General features: G+C 47.9%; 1 protein-coding gene across 6 annotated transcripts in view; it reads left to right on the top strand.

Moving 5' to 3' along the window:
* The window catches only part of ELF2 (E74 like ETS transcription factor 2), a 1,226,980-nt gene that overhangs the window by 1,093,225 nt on the left and 106,321 nt on the right, over positions 1–27,434 (top strand). For all 6 annotated transcript variants that reach the window (XM_069631080.1, XM_069631082.1, XM_069631079.1 and 3 more), the window contains one exon: positions 6,934–7,116. In XM_069631080.1, the coding sequence (XP_069487181.1) occupies positions 6,934–7,116 (183 nt within the window). The remainder of the gene's footprint in view (positions 1–6,933; positions 7,117–27,434) is intronic.

Raw genomic sequence — 27,434 nt, 5'->3', positions numbered from 1 at the left:
ACAACAGTTAAAACAAAATATAATTCGTACTTCAACCTCCAAATGAATACTGCTTAGGGAGTCTTATCATACGATGAAGAATACTGGGGAGGATACAATCAATTCGAAGAACAAGTTATTTACCCCTGGTAACGTTCTTTAGATTGGATGTTCCTCCCACATATTCCTCATTGCCCCTCCCAACCTACCCTGCCGTAGAATTTACGTGGTTTTACACTTTACGCTTTCTTGGATCCTACAGTCTATGGTACGCCTGGTAATTCCTCTGCAGGATGGGAAAAACAGAACTGAAGTCAATGGCCGCTGCATGCGCTATTTATGATGATGTAGACAGTCGAACGGAGGCCCTCGCGGGACATTGACTAGATGAGACGGCACACAGGGCCCCTTGTCGAAAACAAATCTGAAGCAGCTAAAGCTGGAAGGATAATTGTCATAAGATTAGGAATAGGTGGGAGGAACATCCAGTCGAAAGAACGTTACCTCGGGTAAGTAGCTTGTTTTTCTGTTAATGCAGATGTTGGAGTGCGACAGTGTACTGGCTTTTAATGCTTTTTGAGACGTATAGTTCTTAGAGGTGAAACTACAGGTACTACAATGCAATAAAATTGATGTGATGTTTACACCAGCCATAATGCTTAGTGTATATGCAACGTATTTGGAAACAAGTACTGCTACTGCTGAAGGGACCTCGTTTGGGCCAATTCTTTGCAGCTGATGTACAAGTGACCTTTTTAATTTTGTTCATGGTGGTGTGTCTGCAACATAAGTTTCATAACACATCGATCAATGAAGGTCAGATGTTGCCACCCCTCAAGTTTAGCTGCTCCTGGTTGTGCTAACTAGATGCTGTCCAGGTTAAGAGCCCTCTCCGCCTTTCTTCTTCTTTGTCTGATATAACCATGGCAATTAAGGATTTTATAGAAAGTTTTATTTATTCTGATTTTGTTTTAGCAATTCAAACCTTTCACAAAACAATAGACTTATAAATAATCTTACTAGACAAATCCTATTTGAATTGAAAAGGTTTGTCGTAAAAATCTGTGCTTACCTAACATTAGGATAAATATACATTTATACAGTCAATTCTGTTTTTTAAAATAATTGTTACATTTATCACAAGGGAGATCTGTTCAACATCCATTAAGCTTGCCCATAGGCTTTATCCTGCATGTACAAAATAAAAATTACTATATTGAGAGAAATACATGTTTGTCCATTTATTTGATTGCAGGACAATAGATTAGTTTTTTTTTTTTAATTGATTCTAGCCTACTAACAGACTTGCAGCCTTTATTGCTTTCTTAGCTGATACTGTTAAAACTTACTGGATGTCATGTACAAGAGTGTTAACCTATTATAGGGATGCATCATAGTACCCCACTTGTCAACTTCATGTCTGTCTGAAGTATGAAATCAAGTTGTTACAAGTGAATGGCATGTATTTTTGCATTCATACGGGTTTGCCTATTTGAACCTTGGGGGTGTTTGCTCCAACTCAGGGATGTAAATCACCCATTTGATGAAGCTGACCACCTGCACGTTTACATTTATAAATTGGCTAGAGTACAAGATCCGGACCGTGTAATGCTAGTATTTTAGCATCACTGCAGCCAAACATAGTCACACATTTACGTCACATAAATTATGGCGCGTGTTTGTTTTTCATTCTTTGTGTTGCTTGGATAAGGCTGGGCGTTCTGTGCATTGAACATGAGAAGAGATTTGTGGATGAGATGTTGAATGCAGGACGAGGGCAGAGGCTGGTGGTGCTGCAGGGCTGTATGGCGAAAAAAGAAATTACATCTTGTCTGTGGAATAAATACTACAAATTTAGTGACTGAAGATGGGTCAGCCCAGTAGCCGACTACATTGCGGTCTTGAGGACTTGAAGAGATCATCCGGATGGAGGGATCCGGAATGGAGCGTTGGCTACTCAGCAGGGAAGCAAGTAATGTGGAGTTAGCCAGCAGCTGCATATATTTAGCACATCAAAATATTAAAGGAAGCAGTTTGGGGCATGTCGGCACGTGAGCACAGGTCAACGGCGCGATTACATGGCAGCGCTTGTGTTGCTAGAGGCAAGGGCCTGCGAGCATGAGGTTGACACGCTGTTGTCCTGAAAACGCGTACATGTTGAAACTAGACTAACTCATGGAGCCACTAAAGTATTGCATGTACTGAAGCAAGCGACCTCGAAAAAGAAAGACGGAACATCGGGGACTTGCAGTCCATCCACCTGAATGTTTCTAACCTAACCCAGGGTGGGCAGTAATTCCTTGGGCAGATTGTGAAGAATATTTGGTGCATTATTTAGGAGCAGTGGAGCATGAATGGATGTTGCGAGAAAAAATAATGTCCTCCTTCTTGCGTTCGGACCAGGTGCCCAAAAGAGATTCAGAGAAAGTCCACCCATCACAGCAGAAGCAGGTGGTGGTGACATGAATATTTGTAACGTGATGTTGAAACAACTGGATTGTTAATATATGCCCAAAAACCAAAATGGCAATTAATGGGTATAATATTTACTGCACGGAACAATCTGGGCAAAAGTATTGAATATGTGTCGGCCCTATGCACCTTGCACTATCATGCAATTTTGGTGCGGGCATCAACACTGATTAACGTATTTGTGGCCAAATCATAATACACACAATCGTGTAACTCGAGCAATTGTGAAAGTGTGGAGATCGATCATTGAGACCTTGGAAATTGGCGCCAAAGCAATAAAGGAAAACATGAAAAGTGGGAAAAGAACAGATACACTGGCGGTATCAGCAATTCCTGGAGGAGGAGCTTAAAGAAAGAAAATGTGGGCTGTGACGAGGCACCTGTTTGCGTTGTGGGAGACACGTCAAAGTTTCCGGAATTTAAGAAGATCCGGCTCAAGGCTGATGAGGAGAGGGAGGCTGTTCCAGAGGGAGGCGCCAGCCGAGGAGAGGGATCTACCTCCCACTTTCTGATTGGAGAAACGTTTGACCTGCAGAGAGTTGGAACCAGAGGACTGCGTGGTATTTAGGGAGGGAGAGCTGGGTGTAGAGAGGCCCCAGACAGCCTTGTGGGTGATGCAAAGGGTTTTGAATTTGTTCCTTGCAGTCACCGGGAGCCAATATAGAGACTTGAGGGCTTGAGGCCAAGGATAAGTCTTGCAGTCCTATTCTCGACAAGTTGGAGTGGGCGAAGGGAGGAATAGGCTCTTGGGAGTATTCAAGCTTAGACTTTAGAGTTTTGGTGGCATTCAAGAACACATATGCCACTGCTAAGGTGCGTGTTGCAATGAAGGGAGTGGAGATTTTAGGATACGACATTACAGAGGGAGGCCCCTGCAGAGGAGAGAGAGAGAGATCTACCCCCACTCTGCCTGGAGAAGCGTCTGACCCTCGGGGTTGGAGGTAGCTGAATGAAGGGCTCGAGAAGGAAGGTGTTTTGGAAAAGAGTTGGATTTAGTGATGCCCCCAGAAAGCCTTGTGGGCAATGCAGAGAGTCTTGCGCTTGAACCTTGCAGCCACCGGGAGCCAAGGGAGAGATTTCAGGGCTGGAGAGATGCGTCCCTGGGCTTGAGGCCAAGGGGAAGTCTTGCAATCCTGTTCTGAACTAGTTGCCGAGGGTGGAGAGAGATGAAGGCAGATTTAGAAAGAGGCTGTTGCAGTAGTCCAGCTTAGAGAGAACCTGGGCTCTGGAGACAGAGAGCTTCTTGGGGAAGTGAAAAAAAGGAAGGATCCCTCTGAGGGGGTGCAGCTGGTAGTGGGCCTTCTAGGCAAGGTCCGTGATATGAGGAGAGTGTGCAGTCGAAGATGACACCAAGGTTTTTTGCCTCACTGGAAGGTGAAGGAAGAGGGCCCAAGGAGGGAGGCCAGAGTGAGAGTGGGAAAGCGGGAGCAGGGGTCCCATTGAGAAGGATCTCCGTCTTACTGGCATTAAGGCAGAGAACCTTGGAGGTGCACCAGTCCTGAATCGCAGATAGCCAGGCAGGAATGAGCGAGACAGGAGAGGAGGCTGATGGGAAAGAGAGCCGAGTGTCATCCGCAGAACACTGAAAGTTCGAGTAGGTAAAGATCAGGTGGGCCAAATGGGCCATGTGGACATTGAAGAACCTGGGTGAGAGGGTACAGCCCTGGGGAACACCACGTGTGGAAAAGAGGTGGTGGATAGAAAGGACCCAAGTTGGACCTACGATGGTCGGTCCTGCAGGATGGGCAAGCAACCCAGGTCCTGATCCATGATGCCCAGGTTCTCAGTCGATTGATCCGGATGGCGTGATTGATCAGGATGGCGTCATTGATTGTTTCAAAAGCAGAGGAAAGGTCAAGGAGGGTGAGGACCCAAGGCAGGCTGGAGTCCAGGTTAGAGAGCAGATCTTAATGGGTGTTCTGGAGAGCAGTTTCCGTGCCTCTGGCTGCTCTGAAGCCAGACTGATGGTCCTGGAGACAACCAACTGATTCAGTGTAGCGGGTAAGCTGGGAGATGGTCAGCTTTTCCAGGATTTTGCCCAGGAAAGGGGTGATGGAGATTGGGCAATAGTTTGCTGGACAGGTAGGATCGGCTGAAGGCTTTTTAAGGAGGGGGTGCACAAGGGAGTGCTTGAGGAGAGAGGGGAAAGATCTGGTGGCGAAAGAGTAATTGCAGAAATCAGCAAAGACTTGAGCTTTGATGGCTCTGGAGGAGCAGGGGAGCACCTGTTTGGGCGACACTTTCATAGATCGGACTTGTCTACAAACATCATACGGTGTTGTCAGAGAGAAAGAGGAGAAAGGAGGAGAGGGAGAGCCGGCACGAGGGGAGCTGAGAGAGGCAGAGGAGAGCGAGGACAGGTTGTCCCCGAGTTTGTGGTGAAGTGAGAAGCCAGAGCCGTACAGAGGGCCTGTGAGGGAACAGGAGAGGTGAAGACTGCAGAAGGATTGGCCAGCTCCTTACAGATTTTAGAGTTTGGCTGTGTTGTTGGAGGCTGCAGAGACGCAGGCTTGAAGTGGACTCCTTTCTTGGACAGAACAGAGCGTTTTTATTGCCTTTGGAGCAGGCGACAGGCCAGTTTGTCAGAGGATGTATCCAAAGCCCTCCACTTCCTCTCAACCACCCTGCACTTGCTTTTCAAGGCAGCACGGTCGGAGTCATACCAAGAGTTGCACTTGGAGGTAGGCTTCAGACGGATTCTCATGACTGTGGCACGGGTGTCCCGAGTGTTAGAGATAGAAAGATGCAGGTTAGAGAGAGAGAGAGGAAAAATGCATTGGTTCTAATCAAGTGAAAGCCTAGAAATGATGCATTCAGCAAATACTGAAATACTTGGGTTGATAAATTATGGTGGGTGAATGCATCCACCGATCATTAAGTGGCTACATTCAGGATCCCATTTAACCATGAAGGCATCATTCTGCCAACGCCTACATTCCATGTAGTAGAACCCATTCTACAATCGCCTAGAATCCATAAATTGCCCGCCCTCAAGGACTTGACTAAGTGCAGCACCCTGGTCAATTGCACAACCATTCAAAGTGCTATACAAAGTCTATCACGGATCCACTGGTTCAAGGCTACAATCTGCAATACAAGGACTACCCTCTCCTCTGAGAGCAACACCCATATCACCATCTTAAATTCATCCAAGTGCAGCAAATAGACCAACCGCCCAAGTCTTCAAAGTGTAACATGTTGGCTACCCTAATGGATATTAAGAGCAAATCCTTGGCTACACTTATAAATCCTCTAAGAGCAGAGGCAGTGGTCACCTTTCTAATGTTATCCAACACGTTGGCCACCCTCATAAATATCTCCAGTGCAATACATTGCCAAACCCCCCAGAATCAATCTAAGAGCAATGCATTTCCCATCCCCAAAAATCCATTGAAATGCAACCCACAAATAGCCTCAGATACATTTGGAGTTATCTCGGGGGTGAAGCAGGTAATCTACAGTGTTATAGTATGATGGTTTTCAACGCCCGTTAGTGTGCCTCGTTGGTTGTCCATGGCCGAAGAGGGTCAAACAGGGAGGGGAGATGCCCTGGGCCTCTCATTTAAAAGAGTGTTCTAGAAGCATGGCCCAATCCCGCTGGAGAGTGATCGGGAGAAAGGGCGAGCACGGCTGGAGAGGAAGCAGCAACCAAACCCGGGATGGCTCTGGCAGAGGCCTAGTGGACCGTGGTGTGCGGATTACCTCAGGGCTTACCCCTTCTGCTGGTGGATGCTGCATGCTCCCACAAGGCTCTGATGGAAAAGAGCCTTTCCAGCAGCCTTGCCGGGTCTATTGCCTTCCATTGGCCCAATCACGTTGAAGGGTGGGTTGTAGAAGGGAGGAGCATGGCTGGGGAGGGACGCATGGAGAGGGAAGCAACAAACAAGCCTGGGATGGCTCTCGCAGAGGCCTACTGGGCTGTGGTGGGGGGGGACTATATGCTATAAAGAAATATGTACACACCGAAGAACAAACATCGATTGGCCTTCCATCACAGCACAAACAAATACACACTTGTTACTAGAAAGCGCCAGCATTGAACTAAAGATTTTCCTATTGTTTCTTTTATTCATAAGTGTTTAACAGTGAGTGTTGAACTGTATCGCATTCATTTCAATAAGGATTCAGTAGCAGCAATCCATCTACCACCACACTCGGCTGTATAACACTATTGATATGAATAACGCAACTCAAGGGCCAGTGCAGAAGCAGTGCAGCTGCTTACCGAGTTATTTAAAATGACTTGAATGGAATACTTGTTGCCTATTTAAGGCCCACTTCCACAGTGATCTTTTTGAACCCAGTGGAAGTCTGAGGATACATCAGTCAACAAAATGTAAATTGAATCCTGCATTTGTGGTTTCTGTACATAAGCCCTACATTCCCCCCATTTAAAGCTTAGTGTGAAATGTAATACACACTGTGGTTGTTGTGGACCCATTACTCAACGTGTTTGTTTTTTCCTTCTTTCTACTGCTGCAGTGGAAGTGTTTATCCCTCCCTGTGTCTCGACGCCGGAATTTATTCATGCTGCTATGAGACCGGATGTGATCACAGAGACGGTAGTGGAGGTCTCCACTGAAGAGACTGAACACATGGATACCTCTCCCATCTCTCCTAATCCTCCTTCCCCAGACATGCATGAGCCACTCAAGAAAAAGAAAGGTATTGCTGCCACTTTATTCGTACAAACTTTTATTTTATCAGATGGATAGCTCACAATTTAGGTGCTCATCACAGACCTGGGCTTAGTGTGCACTTCGCAAGTTCAAATCCTTTTAAACTGAGTTATAACATCCAAACGTAGGTGTTTATCCCACTGCTCCAGTTTAGGTGGTCTCCTCTGGAGGAACCAGTGGGGATGGTAATTGCTACACACCAGAATATACGATGGGGGGGGATGTGAAGGGGATATGGACCTCAGTAGGTCAGAACAGCAGGGGTAGGAAAGGACACTGCCACCAACTAAATCTACTAAAAACTCACCCATCTGCATACACCATCTCAAACTTTCAACTAAACACAACCATACCTCTACGGCACAACAAACCGCACGCACTTCACAACACCAACACAACAACTAAACAAACCACACATAGCCTCGCCCAACCGCACATGGCGGCTACCAACCGAAAAACACACCCATGCTCAGTGACCGTCAAGCAAACTGAAGCTGTCAACAGCACATCACAGCTCTCTTGCTCTTTTCTCCCGCTCAGACCTACTAACTTAACCTGCTTCCCCCCTTGCTTTACAGATCCACCAGAGTGCCAAGAAACCATGCATAACATAAATTCATTGCTTTAAAGCATAGGTAATTTGACATGCAGCACTGTAAAGTCAATTTTGTATTTTATACTTCTAGACCTAAACCAGTTATTCGTTTGTTGAATTTGTATGACTGCCCTTTATTCTCAAAATGATCGTCCGCTAAGGCACTGTTAGGCAGAATTGCAGGCTGTACCCTCTGGGACCACTACACACAATTAGGACTATAGTTTTTAGCCAAACCAACCTTTGGTATAAGTCTGTACCACACAGGGTAGCGAGCTGAGCAGCCAGGCTTATCTCGAGAGTGAATGTGAGAAGTACAAGTAGTTACACAGAGGACTTTCAATCACAGTAGTTCAAGTAAACACTTATACTCCAGGTTTCTTGATAAAAACACTTAGTAATTTATTGCACTATCATTTATAAAACATTTCACTAGCAGAAGGCAACTTAATATTATAACCCAATCTACTTCAATACAAAATTCTAAGATTTTGAGACAGTTTGAGCTCCCCTGAAATAGGAGCCAAATGGCAGTTCAGTTACTTAGAAAGGAGCAAAAGGCACAAGGAAAGTAAAATAGATCACATATACTTTTTAGACCATGCAAATAGTTTCAGTTCACCAGAAGCGTTCATGTAAATAGGCCAGGCCAAAGTCAATGGGCTAGTGTTCTGGATGGGAAAGAGCAGTTCTGGTATCAAATGGTAAAGTCTTTGCGAAAGTTGTTAGAAGTAGTTTAGGCGAAAAAGAATCATATGTCGGGTCACAAGCTGATTAGGCTTACAAGTTGGGAATGTTTCACAAACTTTCACCCCGAGAGTGGCGTTCTCTCACTCGGGTTGGCACAGTACCTTTTTGTATAATGCTGCTGAAGTCGTGGTTCCTGGCAGGTCCTGCAGATCTCGCTGTTCCGGAGCCTCAGTCGTGGGGAGAAGAGGGAGGACTTCGGGGGACTCCTGCACTGCACGGGATCGTTGAAGAAAGCAAACAAGATGGAGTCACTTCAGTTCCAGTAGCTGTAGATTCAAGAACACAAACTGGTGTCCCTCTCCCTGGTTAATCCTAACCAACCTTGAGGATGGTATCCAGGTGTCACCAACTCAAAGGAAGAAGCAGTCCTTGAAGGAGCTTCTCTGTCGAATGGAGTTTGGCAATTCGGACCTGCAGCAGGGCTTCACCGGGCAAACCAACGGTCCAGGAGCTGCAGCAGCCGTACTCTTCCAGCTCGTCTTTGGTTCTTTCGTTCCAGTGGTCGACTTTGCCTTCCAGTCCTGGAGACTTGTCTTTTAAACAGTTTTCTCCCTTTCATTCCAGCCTAGCTGTCACTCACCCAGCAGAGTGGCTGTCCTTGCTGGACAGTCAGCCAGCCAATCACGCCAGAGTGCATTTGGGTCTTCTAGGAGACTAGGCACTGGGAGTTCCGGGCACCACCCTCACTTTCTGCCCACCCCAGACACTCCGACACCAGAGGCTGTCTTCAGTCCTGAAGTTCGCCCAGGGCATATGAACAAAGGGACCAGACCTGGTTTGGCGCACAGAGACGAACACTAGAAGGACCTTTCCAAAAAGGAACAGCGAAAAACATGGCTCCTGTGATTTTTTAGCTGCCAGTGTTCACGGTCGGGGAAAAATCATGGTAGTTTGTTGTAAAGCCACTGCCACCCGCCTTTTCAATAGGAAAGGGTAGCATTTGACTGCTAAATGAGTATTTAGACACAGCGGATACTATGTAACCTCTCCAGCACTCCATTGTAAAATGGTGTATGCTGGGTCTAGTAATTTGTAAAGACTATTAAAGTCAATTTCATTTTACATTCTCTGGGAAACAGTAGTTTATCCCAGAGAAGATATTTAAACCTGTGGGAAGTCTAAAAGACACCCCTGTATCACTGCACTGAGGGTGCTGTGTGACGCCCATGAAAAGATGATGCCTATGGAGTTATCTAAAACTCCATAATCAAAGAACACAAATGTAAAACATAGCAAAATACATGAGTGTGAAAAAAGGCTCAACTCTTTCCAAGCAAGAAAATAAAGTCCTTAGAAAATCCAGCAAAGTTGCTGGGGGTCTCTAAGGTGAAGGGAATTGGCACATTTATGAGAACGGGCACTACTAATCTTATATCCTTATTAATGTTGGCCTGGAAGAGGATGCCGCCTGATGTTGACTCCAGAAAGTAGGGCTAGGATGTGGGTGTGAGAGTACAAGGCATAAATTAGTTTTCAAAAATTAATTAGCAGAGTTTGCTCATTAACATTTGCTTCATTAGCGGATTCCAAGATGGCGCCCGGCGGAGAAGGACGTGAGTGAGCAGCCTCGTCCCCACTGGACCGCTTCATAAGCAGTATAGAAAAGTTACATGTGTCCAGATCGGCAGCTGGGACACTTAAATAGTGGCAGTGCATATCTAGAACAGCAAGAACTGGATAAGGAAGATTGAGACGGGGGGGACTGGTGAGGAGGGCCGAGGGAAAGCTGGAGGCGATCTACGCACATAGAAGGGCTCTGGCGCTGATGGAACCGGAGATCTGGCTAGAGGCGACAGGAGCCAAGAGAGCAAAAGGTGGGCGGATTGAGCAGGTCATTCACTTCTGGTGTTGAACACACTATCCCCTTGTTGGTGAACGAAATGGGCAAATTCAGTCTGCTCATCGTGTCTCTACCCATTACATCTCCTGGTGTCTGTCGGGAATATAACAGTGGCATGGTCAAGTCATGTTCTCCCATAGAAAGTGGTAAGTAATCAGTAAAAGGAACCAAGTCCGCCACCCCAGAAAATCCCTGCGCATTCATGGCAATGCCTGACACTGAATATCTCCCCTCTGTGATACAGGACCTATTCGCCCCCGTATCCATGAGAAAGGAAAAGCTCTCGTCGCCTATGGTCTCCCCTATATGTGGTTTTTCAACCGGGTTAGGAGTAAACGGATAGGATTGAACATATCGGGTCTGTCTGTGGGGTGTCCCATTGTGGATATAGTGACATTCCTGTCCCTGTGAATGGATAGCCACCTAGAACTGTCGCCCCTCCCAGTTCGCACAGGAGTCTGCATCATGGTGTTCGCATGCGTCATGGCTATGGTGTTCTGTTGGATGCATGTGCCCCTGTGTCTGTAATGTATGCTTCATTGGGTATACATCTATTGTGGCGTGCTTGTATGTGGTCTTGACTGTATTGTCCATTCTGCTCTGTCTGGTGCATGGGTTGTTGTAATCCCCCATTTTGATATGTCACCCCTCTATCTCTGCATACTCTTGCTATGTGTCCTTGCCTTCCACAAAACCAACATACAATGGGACCCCCCCCCCCCATTTGCCTTTGCTGTCCGCCCTGGAATCCTCCTGTGAAGGAACTTGTGCATGATTTTGTTCTGAGGGAACTCTGGTCCTGTATTGTGGAGGCCTCAGTGTGTGATGCACATGGCTTTGAAGGTTGTTCTTATTCTAACAGGGTGCCAGTGCAATATTCTAAGTGCAGGAGTGATGTGTTCTCTGGAAGAGAGGGCAAGGAGCAGTCTGGCTACTGCGATTTGGATTTTTTTGAAGTTTCTTGAGCTTGCGTGCCGGGACGGTGGGATAGAGGGAGTTGCCGTAGTCTAGGCAGGAGATGACGATGGCCAGTATTGCAGAGACTCTTTGGGGATACGAGAGGTAGGGAAAGATTAGTTTTAGTATGCATAAGTGACAGGTTCTGGATATGGAGTTGATGTGTTTGGAGAGAAATAGGTCTGCATCCATGGTGCATCCAAGATTTTAACAGAAGCGGCTGGTGGGGCTCCTAGGTCAATTTGCCACAGTAAAGGTTGGGGGGGGGGATCAGTGCAGTTTTGCCACATATTAGGATTTATGATTTGCCCGGTGTTAGGCAAGAATTGATGTAACCATGTGGGAGACTACACAACCCTTATCCTCTTGGTATTCGGTAACCCACCTTTTGGTATAGGCCTGTACTACACAAGTTGGTAGTGTGACTGAGCAGCCAGGCCTAGCTTGAGAGGGGTAAATGAGAGCTGTAGCAAAGAAATCCACAAATTCAAGTAGCCAAGTAAGACTTCTACTCAAGGTTTTTGTTAAATATTTATTTAACCTTCGTTTTTAAATAAGCATTCTTTAAAAAGGGCAATATATGTAGCAATCAAATACACTTCAAAATACTTTTCCAGAATCAACACAAAGCTAGTAGATACTTTGTAGAGAAGCTTCTTACACACTTCCTACACCCGGAGGTGACCAGGCAAAGGGAGGGGAACAGGAGAGAACAAAAACTGATCTTACTAGGCCCAGTGACATTGAGAATGTGCAAGAGCATGAGCAAAAGGGGTAAAGTGCATGGAAGGGGGGAGAGGTGGAGGGAAAGGTGTAAGTACGGCAACAGGAGAGAACAGAATAAATAAGATAAATAAAGTTGGTAGTGCAGCCGGCAAGTGGCAAGTGCTAGGTAAAGCAGATGGGTTATATCTGAATAAGTGCAGAAGAGAAGAGGGCGGGGGACTGTATGGGTATAGATACAGACCCCAGTGGAAGGGGTGGCAGGGTGAGCAGGTAACTGGGCCCAAAGGATAAAGGGTGGCCAGGTGCACAGTGCAGAGAGAGAAACAGATCAGCAGGGGAGAAGAGGGGCAAAGCCAGAAATGAAAAGGAAGGTCTTGAGGTGCTTCTCCTAAAGTTTCATGGTGGCATGGAGGCTGTTCCAAAGGGAGGCCCCAGCCGAAGACAAAGATCTACCCCCAGCTAGTTTCTTTGAAAATGACTGACCCTGGGTGAGTTGGAAGTAGAGGAGTTGAAGGGCTTGAGAGAAAGGTATTTACGGAGGGATAGTGTAAGGTATTTTGGACCCAGGCCCCAGAAAGCCTTATGAACAATGCAGATGGTTTTAAATGTAATCCTTGCATCCACTGGGAGCCAATGTAGGGATTTCAGAGCTGGAGAGATACGATCCCAGGGCTTGAGGCCAAGGACAAGTCTCGCAGTCCTGTCCGGATTAGTTGTAAAGGGCAGAGAGTGGAGGCAGGTAGATTTAGAAAGAGGCTGTGCAGTAAGTAGTTTGACTTTTTAGAAATGTCAGAGATGTGTGTGGAGAAGGAAAGTGAGTAGTCGAAGATGACCCCAGGGTTCTTGGCCTCGCAGGTGGGGGTAGGAGGAGGGCCAAGGGATGCCAGCCAGAGTGTGAGCGGAAACGATTGTGAAGGTGTACCAATGAGGAGGATCTCAGTCTTGTTGGCATTTAGACAAAGTTTGCTGGCGGAACACCAATTTTTAATGGCGATTAGACAATCAGAGATACGCGAATGAGTGGAGGTGGCTAAAGGAAGCCTGAAAATGAGTTGGGTGTCACCAGCATAGCACTGGAAATTAGCACATAAAATGGAAATGCAGTAGGTGAGAGTTGCCAGGTATTGGTTGAAGAGCCGGGGCGAGAGGTTAGACCCCTAGGGAACACCACAGGTAGAAAGGGAGATTGAAGATAGGAAGGACCCAAGTTGTATCTGTGAGGGTCGATCAGAGAGAAATGCGGTCAGCCAGGCCAGAGCCTTGTTTGGGAGAATTCTCAAAATGTGCGAATTCCTCTCTACCTTAGAGACCCCTAGCTCTTTTGCTGAACTTTTGGACTCTGTACTTTTTAATTCTGTTGGTTTCCTGTGGTTATTTCTTTTGGTTATGGAGTTTTAGACAACTCTATCGGCATCATGAAGCGTGCGTCAGTCAAGGTTTTTGCTGCCACCTTCTCACCATAACCCCCTGGGGTTCGAGGAGGGTGTGGAGAAGGTGGCAGCAAAAACCTTGGCTTCATGGGCTGGATGTCCGAGAAGGTGGGTGGCAATCTTGGGATAGACTTGGCTTGAGGGGAGGAGATGGAAAGAAGAGAGGAGATGAGGCAGTCACTCCAGTAGAGAGGAGTAATGAGGGGAAGGCCAGAGGAGATCAAGACATCAAATGTGCAACCAACAGTGTGAGTCGGGCAGTAATAGTTATAGATCACTATTACACATTGTAGATTTTGAGGTTTCGCAGAAAGTAAAGGTTAAGGGAAGGAAAGGGGTTAAACAGGTTCTCAGAGCATGTGAGCACTTTAAATCTTCCAATGAAGTCTAGATCAAAACTTTTCCCAGCAATAATAGTTAGAAACCAAGTTATCACCTATGAGGGACAGTAATTATGACCGTCAAATGGACTAGAAGATTCTGCAGGGAGCCAGGACAGCTAAACTCATTTGGAGCTCAGTTTATGGAGCAGAGGCACTTCTTAGATAGCAAAGTGTTGCACAAAGTTAGTGTGTTGAAGAAAAACCACTGTAGGGTCACAAGCTGTTACACTTGTGATGAGTAGAGCTGAAATCAACTCTAGCGAAGTAGCTATTGCAACTATCCACTGAGAAGAGCAAAGCTAAAGGACACTGTTAAGTACACGAAGTCAGAACAGTAGCTTTCGTTAGTAGAAGAGTGATCCAGCAGGCTTCTGTCTGATTGCAGCGATGCAGTTCCTGGGCCTCATTCGTGGGGACAAGATGGAGGACATCTGGAGGACTCCTGCATTAGCAATTCGAAGGTCGGCGGCAGCTACGGACTCTTTTCAGGTCAGTGGCACTTTGCGGTTTCAGCGCACGGTAAACCGCACCACAACGGATCTTGGATACCGGTTGCACTCAACTATGGATTTCCCGACCCCTGGCACTCGGTTCCTGCAGTAATAGAATTCGAAGTGCCGTAGTTTTATCCCACCCGGGTCGTAGTCTTTCTGTAGTGTGCCTAGAGCGACTTCGTTCCTTCACCCTCCCCACAGGAATTCTGTAATGATCGTGCTCAGTTGTTGAAAGAATGTTTTGGGGGATATCCACTAACAACTTCACCCCTCTGCATACACCTCTCAAACTCTAACCATACACAACCACAAGCCTACAGCACAGCAATCCGCACAAACTTCACTACACTGCAACAAGACAAACCACACATAGACTTGCACAACAGCACACAATGACTACCGACGGTAAAACACCCCAAGCCCAGCCAATGGATCCACCGGGCTGCCAACAGCCCATCACTGCTCTCTTGCACCTTTCTCCCACTAACTCGCTCCCCCTTCCCTTTTTCAGAGTTGCCAGAGTGCCAGGGGACCACTCCGGCGGTGATGGTGCGCGGTATAAATATCCTTTAACTAACATATTATAGGGTATAATAATGAAATGGTATAATAGGCACGGAAGCACTATCATTTTCAGTACTTCCGCCCTGCCTGGCATCCGGAGGGCAACGTCACTAGTTCGTTATTTTGGTGCGTTGCTGTTGGATCGTGGTGTACATTAATTCCTAGGTAGCAAAAGGAGTCTCGTGTCCATTTTAGACCCAGGGCAGATAGTTGCTCCGTTCTCCGCTCCTTAAGTGCTGCTAGAGGGAACAAACAGGACTTATCTTTATTGACGAATATACCCGATGGGGTAGTAAATTCTGCTATGACATAGAGTAGGTGTGCCAGGTTCTCCTCTGGTTGGTTAACGTATAGGAGCATGTCATCTGCGTACAGGGAAATCAGGTGAGTAGTATTATCTAGTCTCCAGCCTGGCATGGGTTTACATGCTCATGAATATTCTCCGTTGTCAAGCCGAGAATCCTTGGTAAAAGAAAAAACAGTTCAACTTTTGTTTATAAGCGGTCTGTCTCCTATAAACCAATCACTGAACTCTTGGTCATATTAACCTCAGCCAATGACTGACCTCTTCCTAAGCCCTTCCTCTGGCAGCCATCTTTAGATTTTTACCGAATTTTCAAGCTTTGTGAGTCCTTGTGTTTTGCTCTTAGAGCTTTCTGCATTTTTCGTGCTTTTTTCCTAGAAAAATTGTATTTTTAATTGGATCGAGCCTGTGTGCTCTATCGCATCTTCATCCGACTAACGGGGATCCATTTTTCGGCATCTTTCATTGCCCCTCAAGGGCGGAATCATCAAGTGTTTCTTCTTCAAAGTTTCCAGAAGCCCATCAGGCCTACACCGGATTATGTCGGAGGAGGAGGACGGGTGTTCCCTCTTGAAGCTCTGCAACAGCTGCAGTTTACGGAATGTTTTCGTGGAGGACAAGCATTCCCAGTGCCTTTTATTGTCTTCACCGAACGCACTAGGAGGAAGATTGCGAGATCTGCTGTGGCTTTAACGAGCTCACGATGAAGGATTGGCACAGCAGGCTGGCGGCGTGGCTAAAATCCAAGGCCCCTGACCCGTGTAGATCACAGGGGCCTGCCTCCTCCGGATCTTGCCATTCAGAGCGTGCTTCTAAGTCCTTTGAGGGCGCTCCTTCCGTGGGGGTCCAAGACAAAGCCAAGCACAGCGAGTCCCGTTCTGTCGGGGTCGAGGCGCATGCTGGCCCCACAACGGCCAGGGCGCGTTCATCTCCAGCGGCCTCGATCTCCAGCCATCGCTCCAGCTCTTTGTCGAAGAGAAAGTCTGCTACACCTGGGGAAGCTACGGGAGAAACTGGAGAAGGCCCAGCATCAAGAAAAGGTGGCCGACCTGCCCGTCAAGGCCCATGTGATAAAGGTTAAATTTTCTGCATCTATCGAGCTGGTGGCTGCTGCTTTTCGAAGGCGAGAGGGGCTGACCCGGTCCAGTGTGTATCTCCAGCGGAGAAGAGGATGCCGACCCCTCAGGACTCAAAAAGGGTGAGGGTTAGGTGGAAGAACTCACAGGCATGGATATTTAGTCTTCCGATATAGAGGACGAGGGTTCCGTCCACACCATCCCAGAAGACGTTTGGGCCCAGCGACCCTACTCCGCGGGAGGTGCCCAGAGATCTGTCGCATGATAGGTCGCATGATATGCTCTCGACCCTCCACATGCTGGTGTGGGAGATTCAGAAGAGGATGCTGACGGCAGGGCCACCACCACCGCCGATGAAAAGAAAGAGGTACCCTATGCCTCCTCTCCTGCAGCAGGTATCTCGACCACCTCCCCCCCCCCCCCCCCTGCCCCCCCCCCCCTCCCCCCCTCCCAACGGGATATGGGGACAGACATGGCGACGACAGACACAGATGACAACGCGGCATCTCTCTGCCTCCAAGGGGTTCCAACCTCTGGGTTGGGGGGGCTGGCCCTGCTGAAGAACCCTGCATCATGCCCGCTGAAAAGGGATCGGCTTGAAAAGAAATACCGGTTTTCCGAGTCTGAACCCAAGTGTTTGCGGTCACAGCCATCACCGGACTCCGTGGTCTCGGCTGCTGCATGGAAGAAGTCGTCCAACCCGTCAGCCTCTGCCCTCCGACGGCGAGGGGAAGAAGTTGGAAGCCGTGGGTGGAAAGGTCATCTACTCGACGGCTAAGACGGCCAACGGTTTAGCTATCCTGGCCAGGTACGACCGGGAGCTATGGTATAAGATGGCTCTGATCCTGGATTTCCTCCTAGAGGACAAATGGGTCCAGGCGATGGAGATCCTTCAGGAAGGCGAGGTGCCGTTGGACCACGCCATTACCGCGGCCCTGGACATTGCGGACACAGGGTTCTGCCAGATGGGGAACAGGATTTGCTTCTGTCGTCGTGGCTGGCTGAAGGCCACCAACTTTAGGCAAGAGGTCCAGACGAGGGTCCTGGACATGCCGTTCGACGAGACAATCTCTTCGGAAAGGCCATCGATGAATCTCTTCAGGCAATCAAGACCGACATGGAGACGGCCCGATCCCTGGGCATGCTGCAACAGCACCCCTACATACTTTCATTCCTCAGATGGGAAGTCGGGCAGATCTTCGAAGGGTTTTGGCAGCGGATCATCCTCTTACCACTAGCTCTTCTGTTCCACGACCCAGGAAGCCTACTGGCGAACTTAGTCAGCGTGTGGGTAAACATCTCCACCTATCGATGGGTCCTGGACGCTCTTGCTGATGAACACACTTTGGAGTTTCAGCGGAAGTGTCCGCGAATACCACTGGTAGCCCGGCAGGAACAACACATCCCTCAGCTGCTGCTGGAGGTTCAGGGCATGTTTTAAAAAGGGTGGAGGGGGGCGATGGAGCTGGTTCCGAAGCGACTCTGGAGTTTACTCAAGATACTTTCTTTTAAGAAAGAAGACCGGGGGCTGGAGGCCCATTCTCGATCTACGACGACTCAACAAGCACATGAAGCCCCAAAAATTCAGGATGGTCACGTTGCAGCACCTGCTCGGCCAACTGGAGAAGGGAGACTGGATCTAGAGGAAGCTTACCTCCACGTCCCCATTCACGAAAAACATTGCAAGTTCCTGCGCTTCGTCATACAAGGAAGCACAGCCAGTTCAAGGCTCTCCAAGTCGGCGCCCAGAGTCTTTACGAAGTGCTGACTCCGGTGGCGGCCCATCTGCGCCTACAGGGAATTAATGTGTGCCCATACCTCGACGACTAGCTCATCCGGGCCAAGTCGAGGGACATCGCCGCCGATCACACACAGAGGACCGTCCGGCTGCTGACGTATCTGGGGTTCTCTGTGAACTATTCGAGCGATAAGGTGGTGGGGTGTACGCTCCAACATCGCCAGGGGTACAGATTTGCAGAGCCCCTTGTACCAGGAGACAGTCACTACAGACGCTTCCCTGGAGGGCTGGGGAGCCCACACCAGACGTCTTCATGCCAGAGGCCTGTAGCTGCCAGAGGAGAAGGAGCTCCACATCAACGTCCTGGAGTGCCGGGCTGTGTTTTGGTCCCTCAAGTTATTTCTTCTGTTCCCTCAAGGGCAAGGGGGCGAGGGTCTTTACGGACAGTACCACCACAATGTTTTACATCAGGAAGCAGTGGGGCACCAGGTCCCCAGCGCTCTCCAGAGAGGCGCAGGAGCTGTGGAACTGGGCCGTTGCCCAGGGGATGTTCCTTTTCACCTTGTGGGAATAAAAAAGCACTGTCGCGGACTCTCAGCAGGGACCTGCATTCTTGCCATGAGTGGGAGCTTCGGCAGGATCAAGTGTACAGCCTCTTCCTCAGGTGGGGCAGACCCCAGATTGATCTATTTGCAACGACGACGAACACCAAGTGCCAGAGGTTCGTCAGCAGGTTCCCCTTGCCTGGGAGCATGGGTGGCACGTTCTCCTTACTGTGGGAAGGCCTGTTCCTGTACGCGTTGCCTCTACTACTACGAGTCATCAGTCAACTCAGATGGTGTCTGTGCAGGATGATCCTCATCGCACCAGCGTGGCCAAGACAAATCTGGTACCCGGACCTTCTCAGCATGTCAGAAGCACCCTGCTCGCCAGGGAAGGAGGCACAATCCTGCACCATGACCCAGGATTGCTGAACCTGAAGGCCTGGCTCCTGCAGCATTAGAGTTTGGTGGGTACGAGCTGCCGGTGGGCTGCAGGGCGGTCCTTGCCAGGGCATCGTCGACTCTTAAGTGCTACAGGCACAAATGGAAGCGTCTCACGACTTGGTGCCGGTCACAGAAGATTAACCCTCTGAGGGTCATGGTCCCCACCGCCCCCCAAGTTCTTCCGTACTTGTCGTTGGCGAATTCAGGGCTGGCGCACCCCTCCATCAAGGTGCATCTGGCGGCTATCTCCAGCTAAACCAAGTCTCCGGGACGATCTCCTCTTTGGTCTCACCATCTAGTGAAGGAGTTCATTAAAGGACTGTTTCAATCGTTCGCGCCGGTGACAGCGCCTGCCCCGGCAAAGGGGCGGGGTCCCCCTTTTAGCCTATGCATCAAGCTTGCCTCAAGTTCCTTTCTTCGCAGACCGCTTTCCATGTGGCCATCACCTCTGCCAGGAGAGTGAGTGAAATCCAGGCCCTGTCCTGTAAGTGGCCCTATTTGACTTTACACGAGATACGCACCCCTCCTTCATGCCCAAGGTTCCTTCGGAATTTCATCTCAATGAACCCTTGGTGTCGCCGGCTGAAAGGACTTTGCACTTGCTGGATGTGGCTCGAGCGCTGAAGTTTTATGTGGCCCGCACAAAGAGTTTCCAGAAGACTTCTCAGCTTTTTGTGAACTATGGTCCTGTGAACCATGGGAAGGCCTTGTCCAAGGCTTCCATCTCCAGATGGCTCTCTGGCTGCATCACTCATTGTCACCGGTTGGCAAACCGAGAGCAATCGCTGTTACGACGGCATTCCTGTCTGGTGCGCCCCTGCTGTACATCTGCAGGGCTGCTACATGGAGGTCTTCGCACCCCTTCACGAAATTCTACTGCATCGACAGGGATTCCAGGGAGGATTCCAGAGTCAGCCAAGCACTGCTGCGCAACCAGTTTGCTTGAAGTTGAGCCTGGTGAGGGAGTAAGAGTAATTGCTTCTGTTGAGACTTGCCACCCTTCCGTGGTTGTCTATGCATGTACTGCTATGTATTCTTTATTCATAAGCATGTGAATCTATGCCTGACTCCATGCTGGAGCAGGAACAAGTTACTAACCTGTAACTGTTGTTCTCCAGCATGGGTCTGGCATTGATTCACATGCGAACCCTCCCTCCTGCCCCTCTGCGGCTCTTCTTGGTCATTCTGCCACTTAACGTGCTGCCAAATCTGATGATGGCTGCCAAATGAGGGGTTTAGGGAGTGGGCAGTGATTGGCTGGGGCTGTATGACCCAGAACTCAGTGATTGGTTATGGGAGAAAGACCGTTTATAAACGAAAGTGAAACTGTTTTTTTTCTTTTACCGAGGATTCCCCGCTGAAGACTGGGAATATTCATGAGCATGTGTATCCATGCCAGACCCATGCTGGAGAACAGTTACAGGTAAATAACTTGTTCCTTCTTATCCCTGCATCAGCGTATTCTTTCCTGGGGAAGACTGCCATAGGCTCCAGGGGCAGTATATATAACATTTGCGAAGTCCCTTCTGTGCTCCAAGCAGGTGAGTACTATCCTTTATAAAATTTGGAGAAGACCTCATTGATGCCCTTCTGGGTTTTGATGATCATTTCAGCCCGATTTCTTATCGCGCTGATCGCTTCTCTTTGTGCTTCTCGCTTGGTTAACCAGGCTAGTAGCCTGCCGGGCTTATCGCCATCAGCATTAGGTTTTTGCATGTATTTCTTGTAGTCTCATTTCCCTAGCTTCTCCCAAATATTGGTGCCTTTTAGTCTCATTGCTATTAGCCCCCCTGGTTCTACCCTGGTTAGTCCTGCTGCTGTTTCTTCACGAGTTAGGTTTACTTCAATGTCTGATAATTCCCTAATGTCCTTTCTACGGCCCCCATCTTCCCAATTGCTGCGCCTCGTACTACCACCTTAAAGGCGTCCCACAGAGTGCCTGTCCAGTCTACGCTCCCCGTGTTCACCTGAAAGTATTCCTCTTTTACGGCTGACATATGGCTGTGAAGTTCTTCTTCCAACAGGGCTTCTGTGCGCAGTCGCCATTTTGTTATTGGGTGAAACGCTGCAGTGTGCATCCATGTCGCCATTAATGGGGCATGATCTGAGAGGGTCCTTGCATTAAACCCAATTTCTGTAAATTTGCCTAGGGTCTCTGTTCCAGTAAATGCATAGTCTATTTGTGTGTGTACTGTGTGGGGCAGAAAAGTGGGAATAGCCTCGGGTCTCGCTGTGTTTTTCCTCTCCAAACATCCGCCAAACTGAGGTGGCCTAGGAGGGTTTTCGCTGGCAGGGCTGGCTTCGTGAATTTAGCGTTGGATCCATCTAATAGCTGGTTGACTATGCAATTAAAATGTCCCCCCACCCCAGATGTATGCCGTTCCTCTATACAGTGATATTTGGGGCCCCAGTACCCAGTGTTCTAAAGAACCTGGTAGCGTCTTGGTTGGGGAAATACGTGTTTCTCAAATACACTTCTCTATTCTGCAACAGGCGATGTACTATCACCAGCCGTCCTTCTCTGTCCTTCTGGAAGGGGAGATTGGGGGCCACCCATGTCAACACCCCTCTGGCATAGGTAGAATAAGTTGAGCCATATACTTTAAACCCCGCCCCCATTTTCTTGCAATCATGCACTGTTTGTCGCTTGTCTGGTCTGTTTCTTGTAGTAACGCTACTTGCACTTGCATTCTGTTTAACCATTGCTTGTTTTATCACAAGTTATCGCAAGTCCCTAACTGCTGGAACATCGAAGGGTAGCCAGCTGGGCTTCTGTTCTGGTTGTGTTTAACCATGCTATACACTCTTAATCTTTTGACATCCCCTTACGTTCCATGTGACTATGTTCGTGACTTCAGGACGTTTCACTGCAGTTTAACCAAGGGCCTGTCTCTTCCCATTGGCCCACTTGTTTCCTCATTTATGCGGTCATTACTTTTTTTCCCTTGTGGGCTCTTATGTGCGTCTCTGCCCCATCTCGTATCCCTGAGCACAGGGTTTGCCCTTGCGCCCCTTACGATTGGGTAATGAGGTGCTGGATAAGTCATTCCCATTCCCGGATTCTTGTCAGGGTCCTTGTTCTTATTTTGTATACTTTCAGCCAGCGGGTCCACCCATGTCTGCTCACTATTAAACGTGTATCCACCAGTCTCAACTTAAATGAGCAAACTTCAATTTTTAACAAACGCCCAGCCACCCTTCCCCCGCTCGGGTTCTGGTTGCCTTTCTCGCATAGACCCATTTCTCAGGGGGTGGCGTGCGGCAGCGCGATGCCTTCTTACTGCCATCTAACCGGCGTTCGTCTTTGGGGGTTGTTCGTTGCAGCATCAGTCAGGTGGTTGGTTCTTTGTGTAAAGGTTCCATTTCTGCCACCCGCCGCTTTAAACATGTCAGTCTGCCATGTCTTTGTCAATAGTGAGGATCCGCCTTATTGTTTGCAGCTCAACAGCAAATGTTGCTGCTGTTAGTTACCCGAGTGTGTTGTCGTCTTTGCGTCTGGCTCCTAGTTGGGGTATGCCCTGCTTGTCCATCCAAGACTGGGCTTCCGTGTTACTCTCGAAGAAGTAGGATCTGCCGTTGTGTAGCACTTTTAATTTAGCAGGGTATGGTAGCATGTAACAGAGGTTTGCTTTCTTGAGGCGCTCTCTTGTCGTGTCAAACATCGCTCTGCGCCTCTGCACCAGTGCTGTCTAGTCTGGGTAGATTGCCAGCCTCAAGGAGTTCTTTATAATTGTACCACCTTCTCTTGAAAAAGTGAGGATCCTTTCTCGATCTTTTAAAGTTCATGATTTTTGCTATCATAGGCCTTGGTGGTGTGCAAGGAGGTGGTCTTTTGGCCAAGGACCTGTGGGCTCTCTCTACTGTGAAACCTTGTAACAATGTGCCTTAGCTGACATCTTATAGCAATAGGTTTTCAATGTACTTGGTGGGGTCTCTGCCCTCCTCTCCGTCTGGTAGGCCCATTATGCAAATATGGTTTCCCTCTGGCTCTGCATCCTCGGCTCGGTATTCTCCCGAGCTTATTTGTGATCTGGGTTTGTGTGCTGTTGATAATAGTGAATTTATTTTTATATTTTTTTAGCTGAAAAAATTAACTTTTACAATAAGACTTTTTATATAAAACATATAAACAATTTTTTCCACAAAAAAGAAAAGAGAATTAAAAAAGAAAAAGGATCAGAAGACTTCCATATCCTCATTAACATCCTACCTTGACTTTAACAATGTCATAATTGGTATATACAATTGCATTAAAATTCATCATGACTTTTGTTCTTACAGTCGACATATATAAGCTTTCGTATGGGTCCTCTTCATTGACCTTCAAATACTGTATCTAAGAAATTCTTAATTGCTATATAAACTGACATGCGGTGCGTTGAGAATAGTAGTCTATTCCATCTATAATCAGCATCAAAAGTGGTGAAAAGCATATAATATTTATTTAGATACAATTCTCTCTCTTCAGCTAGTTCTACACACTCTAAAATTATACATCGTAAAGTCTCTTTGGTTTGGGTTTTCACAAAAACGACAGAAGTCAAATGAATGATTAAGCAATTTACGTTTGATCATGACCCCTCTGGTAGGCCAGAGGTTGTATCTGAATAGTAAGAAAGCTGAGCGAAGAGCTACAGAAGGGTACCAGATTAAATAAGGCTCACATTCTCCAAATCTTTTTCTTAAGAACGGGTTCTCTCTGAAATTTTTATACAGACAGCACTGATCTCTCGTTTTTACCCAATCATATAGATATAACTTTTTCTTGGGTCTTTCTGAGGCTTCTAGAAAGACATGCAATGGAAGATCTGCTAATGCCATTATGTTGAAAACTGCAGTTTACCATTTATTCACAAATGAGTGATCAGATTTCAAAATATAACGAGACAGGGACAAGAGCAGAGTGTACGGTACACTGGCCAAAATGCATTTCCTCAATAGTGCACACTGACGCCATTGATGTTTAATCGACAAGGACAATAAGCCAATCTCATGGCGTATAAATGCCATAGGAACACATTGAGGTAAATTCAAAACTGTTCTCCAGAATTTTCCCTCAAATTTTTGCAGAATGTTATTTTCTATGTTGAGCCAGGTCTCTAGGCTATATAAAAGTACTGGAGTTGTTTTTTGATTATAAGTTATGGCAGAAGATATTGAGAACTTGACATACTTATATAATATCACTTTTGTTTGTGAGATGGCAGTTGTCACCAGTGACTCCAGAACTTCCAGGTGGGCTTCATTTAAGTGTCTGTTGTCGATTCTCACACCCAAATAGGTGTACTGTCACTTTTTCCAGCTCTGAGTCTTGTAACTTCCAAGTGACGTTTTATTGTACTTGGTGTTCTGTAGTGCCCATCCTATCTGCTAGTGCCCGTACATCTGGCGTAGTAAGCCCACATCCACTATCACTGCGTCCATTTTGTGCTCCAGTGTGAACTTTAGTGCTGCAATCGCCTCCAGGCTGGAGCCCTCTTCTTGGCGCTGCGGGTCGGGTCGCGCTGTATTGGTATCTGTAGACGGATGCGGTCCATATTCGCTCTTAGAGCGTAGGATTCCATGATTGTTTGGCTTTGTCGCTGCGCAGCTTGTCTGGCATTTCGGCAGTGTTTTTACTGGCACGTGCAGGGATGTTGTCCGTGGCTGTCTTAGGGTGGGCTGGGTGCAGTCTATGCTCCGGGCTGCTGGGGTCGTCCTACCTTTCAGTCTGATATGTGATGCAAGTGCTTTGGGGCTGGCCCGGGTCCTGGTGTGATCACTGGTTCCCTTTGGTTCTTGGGGTCAGTGTGACACGAGCTGCGTGACAGTTCAAGCAGGGATGATGTAATATGGTGTTTTTGCACAGCCTGGACCGTGAGGGTTGTGCTCCCTGGTGGCCCCCGCCCCCTCGTGCCCTGCTGGAGGACTCCCGCCGTTAGTTGGCGTCTGATGCAGGGGGGTTGCAACCCTCAATGCGTGACCACAGCACGCTCCACTTGCCTTTTGCTTCTAGTCCTTTGAGGTCTGGGCTTCACGGTCTGGGCAGTGGCTGCGCGCCAGTCTGAGTTCTTGCTGCCCCAGGTCGCGCTGCTGCCAAATGGACCGCACTGCGGGCGCCGCTCTGTTTGGATCCACTCGCTCCCAGAAGCCCCCACCCTCTCACCTGCTAGCTCTTGGCTCAGCACTGCCCCAACTTCTTCCCGCTTGCTCCCTGGTGGCTTCCTGGGCTTCTGCATGGCTTACTGTCCTCCCCACGGACTGGGTGTGTTCCCCGCCACCATCTTGATTCCACTCTCCCAGCGATTCAAGGTCCATTCCTTCTCCGTCCGCCCAAACTCTGCACCAAAACACTGCTGTTTTGGGTCCAGCTGCTCTGACTTTTCCGATGCATTATCTTGCAGTTACTAGTTGAAACGGATCAAATCTGTGGATCTAGCAGGAGCTCTCGGTTCTACTGCCTCACTGCATGGCTGCTGGCCATGTTTCCCCCCCCCCCCGCCTTCCCCTGCTTGATAATCGGCCTTGCTGGCGAGTATGGGGATGTTAGAAACTTATTTTTCATTTACTGCAAACACACTTGACAGCATTGCAGCAAAAATGAAGTGTGCTTGTGGCGATATGCACCATTTTACAAAAAGCACTGGTAAATATGTTGTCACCAGTCACTTTGGGGCAAGTGCATCTTAGGTAGAGTATGTAAACTAAAATCTAATGGGATTTTAAAGAATTTGCAATGCCTGCTAAAACGAAATACATAAAATTAAAAAAAATAGCCAAAAGTAACTGCTGCCACCAGCTTGTCACTTAGTTGGAATCCTCAACGTAGCCAGCCTCACATCTAGATAGAATTGTGAACGTTAGCATGTGCACACACAGAGGGAACTCCTAAGCTTAGCATGCGCCACATCTAGATAGAATTGTAAATGTCAGCATATGCCGTCGCGTCTAGATAGAAATGTTATTAAATGATTGATATACGACTCTCCTGCCAAGCCTAGACCAAGCGTGCAATCATGAATCAATAACCAACCCACAAACAATTTCACTCCTGCATATACGTCTCAAACCAAACCCAACCACAAGCCTTAAACGCAGCAAACCGCACAAACTTCACTACAACAACAAACCACACACAGACTTGCACAACAGCACATGACGACTACCAACTGAAAAACACCCCAAACCGAGCCAACGGACGCACCGGGCTGAGTCTGCCAACAGCACATCACTGCTATCTTGCACTTTTCCAGCTCATTCCCACTAACTCACCCATTCCTCTCCCCGCCCTTTTTCAGAGCCGCCAAGGGGCCACTCCGGTGGGGATTGTGCGCGGTACAAATATCCTTTAACATTAGGCACACATAGTAACTAAAAATCCTCTAAGTGTTAGTCTATGCAAAACAATGTGTACCCCATTACAATGCATTATAAAATGCATTGTACAATGATGAAAAGGGACAACAAAGTAAGAAAACGAAGGGAAAAAAGTTCCCCGGTGCTGACAGCCTGAAGACATGTCGGTTTCCCCATGACAAATGAGCAAAAGCCAATGTAGGGAAGCCGAAGCACTGTAAAAACGTTCGGGCTGGATTAAAAAATATAAAGCAAAACGTTTGGGGGTCCATTTAAAAAAAAAAAAAAAAAGTAAGGTAAGTTCCTGTAAAGAGAATTAATGTCCCTATGCAGTTTCCTGGCGACTATATGTATGCCGACATTATTTAGGGGGCTATTACCGGATACCCTTTGGACTCCGTAGATCCCACCCATATAGAATAAGCACTTCCATGAAGTTGTGCTCTCCACCAGGAAGGGGGGCGTTGTAGGACCAGTTACTTGGTTCTCGCCACAATTGATATAGGTCTCCTTTTACATCAAGTGGCCATCGCTGTTCGCCATCTGCATCGCGGTAGTCCTCTGAGGTGGTTGCCAGAGTGCTTTTCCCGAAGTTGGTGTCTAGCTGTTCAGAACCCGGTCCACCGAGGCATGGAGCCACAAACTAGACAGAACCAAGAACCTCACGCCTTAAGTCGCCTCTGCACCCACGACCTTCCTCCAACGGAATCAAGCCATAGATTCAGAAGACTCATTGATTTCAGGAACAACTCTGGTGGTCCCCCATTGAATCCCAGTACAGTGAGTGAGTAAACATGCCTGTTTTTGGCCTCCCTTTCGCCTAAGGGTTGCATGGCGTAACGTCCTAGCCATGAACTTTGTTATGGCCTCCTATCCTGCCTTGACCCCGCCACCCCAATGTGGTTGGATTGGGACAGGGCCTTTTGAAGACTTTTTTTGTTTTTACTAAAACAGTCACAACTACTTGTTGCCTCAAGCCAACACTTTGTTAACTTCCTGAAATAGACTCTTGGCCTACAAAGAAAACTTTATGGGGGACCTGTGACTAAGGACACCATGCCTCTTCTTTTCTAGCTAGTGCAGGACCGGTTAGAACCTTAATTGTAACGATTTGAATGGAGTTTAC

The sequence above is a fragment of the Ambystoma mexicanum genome, chromosome 6q, assembly GCF_040938575.1.
Source record: "Ambystoma mexicanum isolate Mex_15411 chromosome 6q, UKY_AmexF1_1, whole genome shotgun sequence".
NCBI classification, from domain to species: Eukaryota; Metazoa; Chordata; class Amphibia; order Caudata; family Ambystomatidae; genus Ambystoma; species Ambystoma mexicanum.
The sequence above is the reverse complement of the archived record's forward strand: the minus strand, read 5'-3'. Positions and strand labels throughout refer to the sequence as shown.